Consider the following 13,464-nt stretch of genomic DNA (forward strand, 5'->3'; position numbering starts at 1 on the left):
GCCATTGCTTTGTAGAATCCCAGGTAAGTACTATCATATGGAAACTCGATTAGATGCCATTGCTTTGTAGAATCCCAGGTATGTACTATCATATGGAAACTCGATTAGATGCCATTGCTTTGTTTTGGACTACAGGGGTAAATCCAAAAGCATTCTTGTACAAAATGGTCCTGTTGAACAGTATACACCAGTATATAACTAGATGCTTATGGCACATTTAGACAAGCCAATAATAATTGAACGAGCATTGATATTCTTAGGAACTAAACAGACAGGCTCTTTACACAGCCATTTACCTGTCAAAAGAGCAAAGTTCTCATTTATATTATACATTTGTATTCCGCCTTAAAAATCATTGTTATCAGCAGCATATCATCCCATGCAAACAGGTAATGTGCTGCCGATAACATTATATCCTATGCACAAGGAATTATAGTATTAAAGGGGTTATCTCAAGAACAAAGGTCTAGAACGCACCGCTCCCCTGATTCCTGGCTTTATGTTCATTGATTGGCAGTTTAGACCAGTAGTAAGGAAGATTCACTCTCTGAAACTATGTGCTCTTTGAGGGTATGTTCCTACCGTCAGTAAACGCTGCGGGTTGGACGCTGCGTACATCTGCAGTGTCCAAACTGCAGCGGCCAGATGTTACAGCATAGTGGATGGGATTTCAAGAAATCCCATGCCCACTATGGGTGCAATGGCACCCGCAGCTTCCCTGCGGAGACGGACATGCGGCGCGTCTTTCCAGACTGCAGCATGTCTATTTATCTTGCAGAGACACAAGTCTCCGTAAGATAAATATCACCCGAACAATGTATTGGGCGCAGTGATTCAAGGAACACATGCGGATTCACCTGCGTTCAAAAAGCCAGTAGCGCTTTGGACGCAGCGGACATGTGCTGCATCCGAAGCGCTGACGATTACTGACCATGTGGACATACCCTGATACTATAAGTAGAAGTTGCTTTGCCTCCGCAGCATTGGGGAAGCATTATGGCATTGAAGCTGGCAGCATAAAGCAATCTAATTAACTTTAGCGCAGTATATACAAGCTGGATAGCAGAGAGCTTTCAAAAGCTGTAGTATTTACTTGCTAGACTACAGAGGTGGTTGGTAACCAAGGCAACAAACAGTAAACTGGAAAATTTAAGACCCCTCTGGTCTTGACAGCAGAGGATTTTAATAACAAGTAAATTGCAAAGTTTCTTGCTTTTACTTGATGCTGTATAATATGAAAACCCCTTTAAAAATCTTTATTTGCATATATAATGTTCGTCTACTTGTTTAAACAGGACAGTAATTTATGGCCAATCAGCTTGTGTACAGCTGGTAGGTGGTCGTTCAATGGCCTGGATTGGCCTGTCTAAGGGGGCCATAACACTGTTATGTCTGAAGATATGACGTCATGACTTGTGATAGTAGGAGGTCATTTGCCTCTTATACCCGTTTTTATTCACTCTGACATTAATTTCCCTATGCAATAAATGAGGAATAAGGTGGTCCAGAATCTGGGCTGCCCGAGGTATAATCACACACAAAGATGAAGCATGAATGCGGTTTACTGTGTCAGCGCGTTTCAAGGTTTTCAAACCTCCTGATTAGGACCAAACCATGATGATGAAGAGGTTTGAAAAGCTTGAAACGCATTGGCACCATAAATCGCATTGATGCTTCATCTTTGTGTGTGATTATACCTCGGGTAGCCCAGATTCTGGACCACCGTATTCCTGATTTATTGCATTACATCCCATTGGTGGTGCTGCAGCAGCCCTTACATGCTTCTATAGGAGTTGTGACTTTCATGTCCCTATCAGGTGAGCATACCTATAATATTTTACACCACTTTGTTACCAGATAAGACCCTATTTGCACTTTTCGTCTCCTTTTGCTTCATTAATTTCCCTATCACAGTGATAGTAAATATATAACTTTAAAGTCTTGGACTCTGAACAGTCCATTCATGGGTCTCTGTCACATCCACTTCACTAAAACAATAGCTGTTTTGAATATTATAGAATTGCTCAGATTCATGGAGCGTTGACTATAGGCTGCAACATCGCTTCATGGTCCATTAAATAGCCTTAGGCCGGGGTCACACTTATAAGTGTGATGCGAGAAACTCGCACGAGTCTCTCTCATCAATACTAGAGCCCAAAACAGCCGTCTATACAGTCAAAATACCTAAAAACCTACCCATATTAAGTCTAAATTGAGGAAAAAAAATAAAAGAAATACCTGCCAATCCCCCCCCCCCCAGCTGCTTCGTCATACTACTACTACTACTACTACTACCATTTGGAAATCAAGGAGCTGGGAGAGTTGACTAAACTGTTTGGTTATGCCAAAAGTGAGTTGAGCGCCTGTGCTTGGTTTGAACTGTCGTTTTGTACTGGCAGCCTCCTTTTAAAGAGTAACTGTCAATTTCATTTTATTTCATAAATCAATAGTACATGTGAAAATAAGAAACTTTGTGATATATCTTATCAGCAAAATCTGCTTCTTTCACCTCCTGAACTGATATTTCACTGTCAATTTAAGGGTAAAATCTGTCTTCAATGAATACAGAGTTTCCAACTACTGAAATAGGAGTTGTCAGTTGGTGCTTATAAAGTTCTATGGAGAGGGCAGAGGGAGAGGACAAGGGAAATGACTCCACTTTAAAGGATGTTTAATATTTAAAAAAAATGTTTTAAAGAAAAAACAGTGAAATAAGTGTACAAAAAGATTCAATGTCCAGATCTTTGCACTCGTAAGTTTTCTGCTCCTAGATTTTTTGTTCTATGAAAGTAGTGGCTACATAAGTTTTTGCAAAAGGCTGGAGCTCAACATTTACGGTAGGTAACACATGTTTTATGAACAGTTGGGTTCTATACACTCAACTTTCAAACAACGGTGACTAAGCAAAATATTTCTGTTAGAAAAAAAAACATCAAAGATTTACAGTTAGAAAAAAGTTGGGCCACCAAAATTATGCTAATGAGATTTAAAGCGAACCTGTCACCAAGTCTGACCGATATGAGATAAGACCACCATATGACAGGTGACAGGTTCTCTTTAAAGAAAGAATGTTAGCCCCCCCGCCGAAAAGGCAACGAAATATGGCGGGGTCTCATGGCCTCATAGACCCTAATAGGGCTTTCCTTTGGCCGTTTCTCTCAGAGAGGTCAGGGAAGAGTCGGGGCGCTGTGAGCTATTTTTAGAAGCTCTGGTTCTTGTTCAAATAATTTTTTTATTATAACTTTGAAATTTAATATTAGCATGTGGAAATAATCATATAGTCAGCTCGCAAGGGAATAGGGGTAAGGAGAGGGAGGGAGGTAGGGGGGATGGGTTTGGGGAAAGGTAACCTGTGATCATACTTATTCAAATAATTTTATTATATCTTTGAAATTTAATATTAGCATGTGGAGTCAGCTCACAAGGGAATAGGGGAAGGAGAGGGAGGGAGGTAGGGGGGTGGGTTTGGGGAAAGGTAAGAACAACATTGTGGACACGCTGTCCATTTTAAACAAAATTTGATAATGATTAACAATTGTTTAACAGACTAACATATAGTAACATATAATAGCATATAATAATAGCATATTGCATATAATAAACAGTAATATCCTCACAGGTATGTAGAAGCCATCATCTTTCCTTTTAATGCGATAGGTTAGAGTTTACCTCAACCCATTTCTTCCATTTCCTATCATGTTTCGTATAGTAATTATTTGCTATTGCAAAGTTTTCTTCGTATGTCTTGTGTAAGTTAATTTGGTCTATAATTTCAGTAAAAGCCGGTAAAATCGGATTCTTCCAATGGAAAGCTATGATTTGTTTGACCACAAGGCAGATATGGATGATAAGAGATCTCACATTTGTGTCTATTTTTTCCCAGTTCAGGGACAACAAGGCCATTGCAGGGGTAACTATAATATTACCTGTTAATAATTTGTTAATTAATTTTATGGCTTGCCTCCATAAGGGTATTACCCGGGGGCATGACCAAAACACATGTAGCAAACTTCCACGCTCGTCTCCACATTCTCTCCAGCATAATGGAGATCCTCCTGACGGCAGATGAGAAAGGCGAACCGGAGTGTAGTACCATCTTGTTATTATTTTATAGTAGGCCTCTTTCAGTGTCATGCAGATGTTTGATGCATAAGTAAAGTGGATTGCATTTTCCCACTGTTCTGGAGTGAACGTTACATTCAGATCCCCTTCCCATTTTATCATATGAGCTAACTTATTAAATTGTGTGTCATTGTTAAACCACCGATATATTTGCTTGTTGCTCCAAAATAAATTGTGTGGGTTTTTTTTTAGTAAATTAATAGTTGCTTCAGATATTTTTGGTTTGTTTGTAATTAATTTTTGAGCTTGGTCCTTTAGTACCATGTAAGGGAAAAAGGCTGAGGAGGGTATTTTAAATTTTTGTTTAATAGAGCTGAAGGTGAGAAATTTAACCCCATCATGGATATCATTTAATTTTTGAATCCCATTGTCTCTCCATATGGGGGAGGGGTTAATATTTTGGGTAAGCATGATAATCTCTATAGGGGTATTTTGGAGGAGGACTTTCCTGTTGGAGCCTCTCTTTCGTTTGGACAATTTATTCCAGGCATATATAATGGGAGAAAAGATAGGGTGATGGGCGTAGGCCTTATAAGGTCTGTTGAGAATATGGTCAAAAACCAATTCTTTGGGAGATTTCCTATTGTTAAGTTCAATTTCAAGGTCAAGCCAATTCGGAGGATCTTCTTTCATGAACCAATACTGGCTTTGTTTTATTAAATTCGATAGATATAAAGCTGTAATGTTTGGTAAGCCTATGCCCCCAAATTCCTTGCATTTATATAGAATGTTTGTGGAAATGCGGGCCCTTTTTTTATTCCAAATAAACGTATTTATTGTTGATTGGAAGCTAGTCAGGTAGGAAGTGTTGATTTTTAGGGGAAGTGTTCTCAGTATATAAGAGATTTTTGGGACGATAAAAATTTTAGTTGCCAATACTCTGCCCCACCATGAGAGGTCTTTAGTACCGAGGAAACCCAGGTCTTTGTTTACATTTTCCAAGAGTTTGTTCAAGTTTTTCTTCATTAATGTGTCTAAGTTTTTTGAAATGATTGTACCTAGATAGTCTAGGTTTCCTTCCGACCAACTGAATGAAACAATATCTTTTATTTTCTTTGTTTCTAATTCCGTCAAGTAAAATGGCAATATTTTGGATTTATTTTCGTTTATCTTAAAAAAGGTAATAGTTGAAAAAAATTGAAGGGTTTTTTGTAGCTCCGAAACTGATTCATAGGGGTCCGTCAGGGTAAACATCATATCGTCGGCAAAGAGCCCTATCTTATAATGGCGTGTTCGCGTTTGTAGACCTTTTATGGAATTATTTTGCCTAATTGATTGCGCCAGTGGTTCCATTGATAAAATAAAAAGCAGCGGAGATAAAGGGCACCCTTGTCGTGTACCATTTGAAATGTTAAATGGTGTAGAGGAGTAATTGTTTGCATAAATTTTGGCTGTTGGTTTTGAATAGAGTGCCATTACGCTGTTGATATATTTTTCATTAAACCCAAATTTTTGAAGTACTGATGTTAAATAAAGCCAATTTAATCGGTCAAAAGCCTTTTCGGCGTCTAGAGTAATAATTACAGATGGCACTTTAGAGGAATGAATCAATTTAATTGAGTTGATAAGTCTTCTAGTACCATCTGGCGCTTGACGACCTGTTATAAAACCCTTTTGGTCCCCATGAACCAATAACGGCAAATAGGATTTGAGCCTATTTGCAATTAGCTTGGAGTAAATTTTCAGATCTGTATTGATTAAGGAAATTGGCCTGTAATTATTAACAAGGGTTAAGTCCTAATTGTGTTTGGGAATTAAAATAATTGTCGATTCTAACATTTCTGCTGGGAATTTACCTGAGGAACTAGCTATATTAAAAAGGTTTTGTAGATGTGGGGAGAGTAATTTGGTGAAGGTTTTATAATATTCGTTTCCGAAACCATCTGGGCCTGGCGATTTAAAGTCCTTGAGTTGAAGAATGGTTCTTTCTATTTCTTCTAGGGAAAAAGGGGAGGTTAGGTTTTCTAAATCACCAAGGGTCAATTTTGGAAGGCTAATTGTGGTCAAGAATTTTTCAATGTCAGAAATATTGGGAAGTGGGGTGGAGGGTTGGGAATGTAAATTATACAATTTGCTGTAATAATCTGCGAAGGAGTTGGCTATATCTTGGGGATGAGATACCGTTGTACCATTTTTTGTTTGTATTTTGGTGATCCTGTTTACTTGTCTTATCTTTTTTATTCTATTAGTCATGTATCGCATTGGCTTATTAAATGAGGAATACTGCTTCATTTTGGAAATTTTGACCATGGTGTGGTATGATGAAAAAATGATTTTCTTGAGCTCCTGCCTGAGTTGTAGTAGCTCTGTTTTAATTTGAGTAGATGGGGGGTTTGAATTTAGTTGTTCGCTTTCCTTATCTTTTATTTTATTTTGAATATCCTCAATCTGGATCCTAAACATTCTTTTCCGTTTTGCAGAGATTTGGATCATGATGCCCCTTATGACCGCTTTATGGGCGCACCAATGGGTGAATGGGGTTGTTTCGGTAGGTGAGTTTTCTGTGAAATAATTTGTTAGTGATTTTTCTATTATTGATATATGATCAGGGTGGTGTAATAGGTTAGCGTCACATTTCCATAGTGGATTTTTATTAATCGTGTGGCCAATTTGAATTTCCGCTGAAACTGGGGAGTGGTCCGAAAAGGTTTTCCTTTCTATAGTAATTCTATGGATCTTGGGGAGTGTAAAGATATCTGATAGGATTAAGTCAATTCATGACGCTGATTGATGAGGGTCAGAGAAATGGGAGAATTCAATTGAAGTGGTCCATATTTGCATTCAGAACCATATTAAAGTCTCCCAACCAAATCATGGCACTTCTCTTGACTGATATGACTTTTTTATTTACTTTGTTTAGGAAAGCTATTTGACCCGTGTTGGGGGCGTAGATATTAACGATTGTGCAAATCTGGTTATTCAGAGAACAAACAAGAATATGAAATCTCCCTTTAGCATCTTTGATCTCCTCTAGAAATTCAAATGAGATAGTTCCTTTGATGATGGTGACCACGCCAGCTTTCTTTTTTGTGTTGTCAGACTTGTAGATATGTGGGAAGTTTTTATGCGAAAATTTTGGGTTGTCTGTGTGTTTAAATTTGGATTCCTGTATACAAATTATATCGACATGGCTTTTAATTAGTTCTCTCCAAAGGGTGTGTCTTTTGTGTGGACTATTTAAACCTCTTACGTTGTAAGATAATAATTTTAAACTCATTGTGTATAAGCAAACCTGTGAGGATTAACAAACCTATATACTTTAAATAAAAGTAAGAACAATAAACAGTAAACTGAAATGTCCACTTGAAGTGGTCCACTGCGGTGAACCTGACTTCACCTGTTGGGGGGAAAAGTTCGTGTTACTAGCTCCCAAGCAACACCTTCTTGGTTGTTGAACTTATACCCATGTAACATTAACAAGAACGACCAAAGATAGGTATTAGCTTCTTATCGGGATAGTTTCCCATTTAAGTAAACAATAAACTTGATCAAAAACTCTTCATGTTTTACCATCAGAGTCAAGGCGATCCTTACAGTCATATGAAAAAGTTTGGGCACCCCTATTAGTCTTAAGCTTAATGTTTTATAAAAATTGTTTTTTTTGCAACAGCTATTTCAGTTTCATATATCTAATAACTGTTGGACACAGTAATGTTTCTGCCTTGAAATGAGGTTTATTGTACTAACAGAAAATGTGCAATCTGCATTCAAACAAAAGTTGACAGGTGCATAAGTATGGGCACCCTTATCATTTTCTTGTTTTAAATACTCCTACCTACTTTTTACTGACTTACTAAAGCACTTTTTTTGGTTTTGTAACCTCATTGAGCTTTGAACTTCATAGCTAGGTGTACGCACTCATGAGAAAAGCTAATTAAAGTGGCCACTTGCAAGTTGTTCTCCTGTTTGAATCTCCTCTGAAGAGTGGCATCATGGGCTCCTCAAAACAACTGTCAAATGATCTGAAAACAAAGATTATTCAACATAGTTGTTCAGGGGAAGGATACAAAAAGCTGTCTCAGAGATTTAACCTGTCAATTTCCACTGTGAGGAACATAGTAAGGAAATGGAAGAACACAGGTAGAGTTCTTGTTAAGGCCACAAGTGGCAGGCCAAGAAAAACATCAGAAAGGCAGAGAAGAAGAATGGTGAGATCGGTCAAGGACAATCCTCAGACCATCTCCAGAGAGCTGCAGCATCAACTTGCTGCAGATGGTGTCACTGTGCATCGGTCAACTATACAACGCACTGTTTTTTGCCACCATGTATAACGCCTTTTTGTATTACCAAACAACTCAATCTTGGTTTCATGAGTCCACAGGACCTTCTTCCAAAAAGAAATTGGCTTCTCCAAATGTGCTTTTGCATACCTCAGCCGATTCTGTTTGTGGCGTGCTTGCAGAAACGGCTTCTTTCGCATCACTCTCCCATACAGCTTCTCCTTGTGCAAAGTGCATTGTATAGTTGACCAATGCACAGTGACACCATCTGCAGCAAGTTGATGCTGCAGTTCTCTGGAGGTGGTCTGAGGATTGTCCTTGACTGACCTCACCATTCTTCTTCTCTGCCTTTCTGATGTTTTTCTTGGCCTGCCACTTCTGGCCTTAACAAGAACTGTATCTGTGTTCTTCCATTTCCTTACTATGTTCCTCACAGTGGAAATTGACAGGTTAAATCTCTTAGACAGCTTTTTGTATCCTTCCCCTGAACAACTATGTTGAATAATCTTTGTTTTCAGATCATTTGACAGTTGTTTTGAGGAGCCCATGATGCCACTCTTCAGAGGAGATTCAAACAGGAGAACAACTTGCAAGTGGCCACTTTAATTAGCTTTTCTCATGAGTGCGTACACCTAGCTATGAAGTTCAAAGCTCAATGAGGTTACAAAACCAAAAAAAGTGCTTTAGTAAGTCAGTAAAAAGTAGGTAGGAGTATTTAAAACAAGAAAATGATAAGGGTGCCCATACTTATGCACCTGTCAACTTTTGTTTGAATGCAGATTGCACATTTTCTGTTAGTACAATAAACCTCATTTCAAGGCAGAAACATTACTGTGTCCAACAGTTATTAGATATATGAAACTGAAATAGCTGTTGGAAAAAAAACAATTTTTATAAAACATTAAGCTTAAGATTAATAGGGGTGCCCAAACTTTTTCATATGACTGTATGTCGTGGTTGAAGAGGAATACTGATGGAGTGCAAGAAGTCTCTGCCTTCTTCTGGAGAATTAAGAACGATAAAGTTGCCTTTGTAGTTGACTATTAACTTGAGTGGGAATCCCCACTTATAGGAGATTTCATTGTCCCTGAGAGGTATGGTAATGCTTTGAAAAGTTTTCCTCCCTTCGATCGTTTCTTTGGAGAGGTCAGCATATATTTTTAGTTTTTCAAATGGCTCAGGGAAATCTTTATTTTCTCTAAAGTAATTTTGGATTCTTTCTTTTGTTTTGAAGAAGTGCACTCTCATGAGTGTGTCTCTGGGTAGGTCTTTAGGGATGGTGGGCGGTTTTCGCAGCCTATGTATTCTGTCAATTTCTAGCTCTTGCTCCGTTAGGGAGGGAATAATTTTCCTGAATAATTTTTTGGTAAATTCCTCCAGTTTGTTTGGGCCTATGGTCTCGGGGATGCCCCTAATTTTAATATTGTTTCTGCGATTTCGATCTTCTAAATCCGCTACCTTGAGCTTCAGCTTGTGCAACTCTTTTGTTATGTCTTTGTTTATTTTAGAGGTTAGATCTGGCCTTTCTTCTATTTTTTTAATTCTGTCCTCAAACCTGTCCATCCTTTTGCTGAGGAGGGACAATGAGTCTTCTAGTAATTTATTTTGTTTATCAAATTTTTCATTCATACTATTTTCGAATTTGTCCATTTTCCCTGTCAATTTAGATATAAGAATCCCCACAGAATTCAGGTCAAATCCCTGGGTATCGTCTATGTTTGGGTTACTTATTTTTTGCTTGGATTTAGCTGGGCTCAAGTTAGGAGAGGTTTCTGAGACCTCATCAGATGAGTCATGTGGAGTAGTGTATTTTTCGGCTATAACCTCTGGAATTTTCCTCTTTAAAGAGGTAGATGAATCCATCTCTATAATAGTAGTGGGGGAGGATTGTTTTACTTCATTGCGGTTAGAGAGTTTTTCGTGGTCTGATTCTTCCTCGTCTTTTAGTGGGGACCTGGACCTATTGGGACTTGTTTTAGTTATCAAGTCTTTTGATGTACCCCTTTAAATTTTTGGGCTTTTTGAGAATTTGATGAGGCCATGTTTGAGAATTGGGGTTTGGCCTTGGATTTACTCATAATTATCCCCGATCCGTGCTCTAGAGTTCAGATAGTAGTAACTAAGACAGTCACAGAATAGGGTAGGAGGGTTGCCCACACTCTAAATCTCCCAGCAAAGTTGGAGTTATATAGACTGATTTATATGTTGTCGTGGAAGAATTTTAGGGAGGATTAGTCAGAATTCTCTACTGGTAACTCTGAAGTAAGAGACAAAGGGTTGCTTATTAGAATAACCCTAAGAATATAATTAGGAGAGAGAAGGTACTATATAGGCAGGCAGTAGTTATGACTATGCAGAGATACAGAGGGGTGTGTAAACTAATACTATTCACCTGGGGTTGATCCTGCCAGAGAAATCAGGTTATAGCTCTTTTGCATTAAAAGCCCTTCAGGCTCCTAACTAGTCGTCATCAGGATTAGTTGTGTTGTAGTCTCTTCTTCTTGCTAGTGGATCTGGCAGGATCTTCAGAGCCAACGGCGTTCCGGACCGTCGGTCTCCGTTAATCTCTCTACCCCCTGTGATGCAGCATCCAGCATAAGCTGGAACTCACCACCTCCAGAAATGGCGCTGAAGCAGTCCGGCCGGCTGTCTGAGTCCTCAGCTTGTGTTGCCGCATTGTCATCTTCCGGTGCAGGGACTTTCCCAGCCAGGAGCTGGAACTTACCGCCGAGTAGATTTGCAGCTGATCGGGTCCAGCTTGTGTTGTCCGGCGCAGCTTTAACAGGAGCCGGTCGTGCGTGTCGCCTGGTCCGCCGCTGACCACCAATAAAATGGCGGCATCTTCTGTTTTCTCCTATGATGCGAAGTCCAGGGGAGTGTCGGAGGTGGCGTGAAGCGCTGTCCGTCACTTCACCGGATCCTCCCTGAATCCTTAATTGTTCTTTTCTGCCTCCGCCTTTCAGTCCGGGGAGGCTTGGTGCTGTATAGAGATGGGCAGGGCGGTAAATACTACTATTGTGTCAGATGACGATTTTCTAAGATGGCGCCCGGAGAGCTGGTACTTCTCTAATTAGCCGGGCTGGTGTCGGGGTGAAGGTAATAAACACTGTGACCCGTTAATTCCAGGGGTTCCTCTGTTGTCAGGTGGGTTGTCACAGTACTGGGTGGACAAGCTGAGGAATCACAGTCAATTTAACAGGGAGAAAACCAGCAGGAAAAATGGCTGAGGATTCCTGTCACAAAGATTGACAGGCCTCAAAATGCTGACAGGAATTTCTCTCAGAAGAGACAATTAAGTCACAAATTTAGGCTCTCTGTTATCCTAGAGAGATACTGGGAACATATCCTCAATTATTTTTACCAAAGGATGCTGTTTTTCCACGGTTTGAGTTGATTTCAGACGATGTCACTCAGGAGCTTAGGCACTGCACACCTTACACCATTGCTGCCTAGGCCACGCCCCCCTAGAAGCTCTGGTTCTAACCGGTTTTTACTGGATGCATTGGCGCCTCTTTTTAACGGTTTTCATTGGTTGTTACGGTTTTGGCGGTCTTTTTTTGAATTATAAAAGCAGCTGTCCCTATGATTTTTCTCATTCCGTCGGCGCAAGAGGAATAAGAAGAGACCTACCCTGAGGATGGAGAATCTCCTTCAGCAGCTTCTAGCAAGAGCTGGTGGCGAGGTTGGAGTCGATTGGCTTAAGCATTGCCTGGCTATAAAACCTTTCGTGGCAGTTGCTGACGCTGTCCCTCCTCCTCCGGAACAGAGCCCGCAGCCACAGCCACCATGTCAAGAGGTCCCAGCCCAGCCGACTCCCATCGCCACGGTGAGGTCCAGGAGACGGAGGACACCTTTCTCCTCTTCGGCTTCCCCCGTGACATCCTACCGCAACGTGAGAGAGGAGAGCAGGAAGTCACGGCGCCCTCCTCCCCAGAAGTCTCGCAGCCTCGTGCGAGACTTCTGCCGCCATCATCAAAGAGCTCCAGCCACATCAGCTGACGCTGCAGGGAGGTCTTCCAGTCACTGCAGCCATAAAAGCGCTGCGGTGATCTCGGCTCCAAGCACCTCGGCGGCTTCAGCGGCGGCACCTCAGAGCACCGGAGCAACTCCAGGGGACCTGCAGACATCGCAATCTGAAGAGGAGGAAGACATGCAGTCATCCGCAGCTGTACGCATGACCTTGCCCAACATGGAGGGCTTGAGCTCTGGCTGCGCAAGGGACTAGAGGAGCATTGAGCAACCAGCAAGGGGTGAGACCTTAAGTGTGTCCCTGTCTGTCCCACACACTCAATTGAGAGACATCATAAAAAATGTGTTAGCGGAAGCCAGGGCCGGCGTTTGGCACAGGCAGACGAGGCAGACGCCTGGGGCCCCCACCTACAAGGGGGCCCCCTGCATCTGCAACCCCTGTATGAAGTGCCCAGAGGGTGTACAGCAGTGAATAATGCTGTGCATTGCTCTGTTGTTCTGGAATGCTTCTCCTAAACCCCCCCTTGAGACCCCATCAGTGCAGTGATTTACTCATGTGGTCCCAGAGCTCTGTGCTGATTGCTGTAGGATCAGGTTTCACAGTCACATACAGCAGGGATCAGCATGGGCTCTGACCACAGTCACTGCTTTTAATCTGACAGGGCGACCTGCTGTCACTACTGTCTGGATGACACAAGACAGGAATATTGTCTGCTGAATCAGGGTATTTATTATATAGAAATAAATAAATTCCCACGTGAAACAATAAGGGTAAACTATACACATGTAGTACAGGTGTGCATAGGAATCAGTGTTTTTGGTGCATTTTTTTGGCAGCCAAAACCTGCTCTCTTGGCAGTAAAAGCACTGCTTTCAGAGCACCCATTTTTTAGGGTATGTGCAGAGGATCCGGAAATGGCAGCCCTTTGGACGCAGTGGACATGTGCCGCGTCCAAAGTGCTGCCATGTTTTGAACACAGGTGATTCCGCACGTGTTCATTGAACCGTGCGGAATCACCGTGTCCTATACATTGCAGGGGTGAGACTTCTCTTGTGGAGACTCGCGTCTGCGCCATATAAATTGACATGCTGCAGCCTGGACAGACGCGCCCCATGTCCCTCTCTGCAGGTGAGGTGCAGGTGATAGCGCACG

The 13,464-nt window shown here is 41.1% G+C and overlaps 1 protein-coding gene across 2 annotated transcripts in view; it reads left to right on the top strand.

Moving 5' to 3' along the window:
- Positions 1–13,464, top strand: part of LOC143782432 (N-acetyllactosaminide beta-1,6-N-acetylglucosaminyl-transferase-like) — an 86,423-nt gene that overhangs the window by 1,177 nt on the left and 71,782 nt on the right. Inside the window, exon 2 of one of the 2 annotated variants that reach the window (XM_077269856.1) lies at positions 24–135. The exons of the other annotated variant lie outside the window; for it this stretch is intronic. Coding sequence (XP_077125971.1) covers positions 24–70 — 47 coding nt within the window. The 3' untranslated portion in view covers positions 71–135. Of the gene's footprint in view, positions 1–23; positions 136–13,464 lie in introns of those variants that run through there. 2 annotated transcript variants of the gene reach the window in all.

This window comes from Ranitomeya variabilis, chromosome 6, assembly GCF_051348905.1.
Source record: "Ranitomeya variabilis isolate aRanVar5 chromosome 6, aRanVar5.hap1, whole genome shotgun sequence".
Taxonomy (NCBI): Eukaryota; Metazoa; Chordata; class Amphibia; order Anura; family Dendrobatidae; genus Ranitomeya; species Ranitomeya variabilis.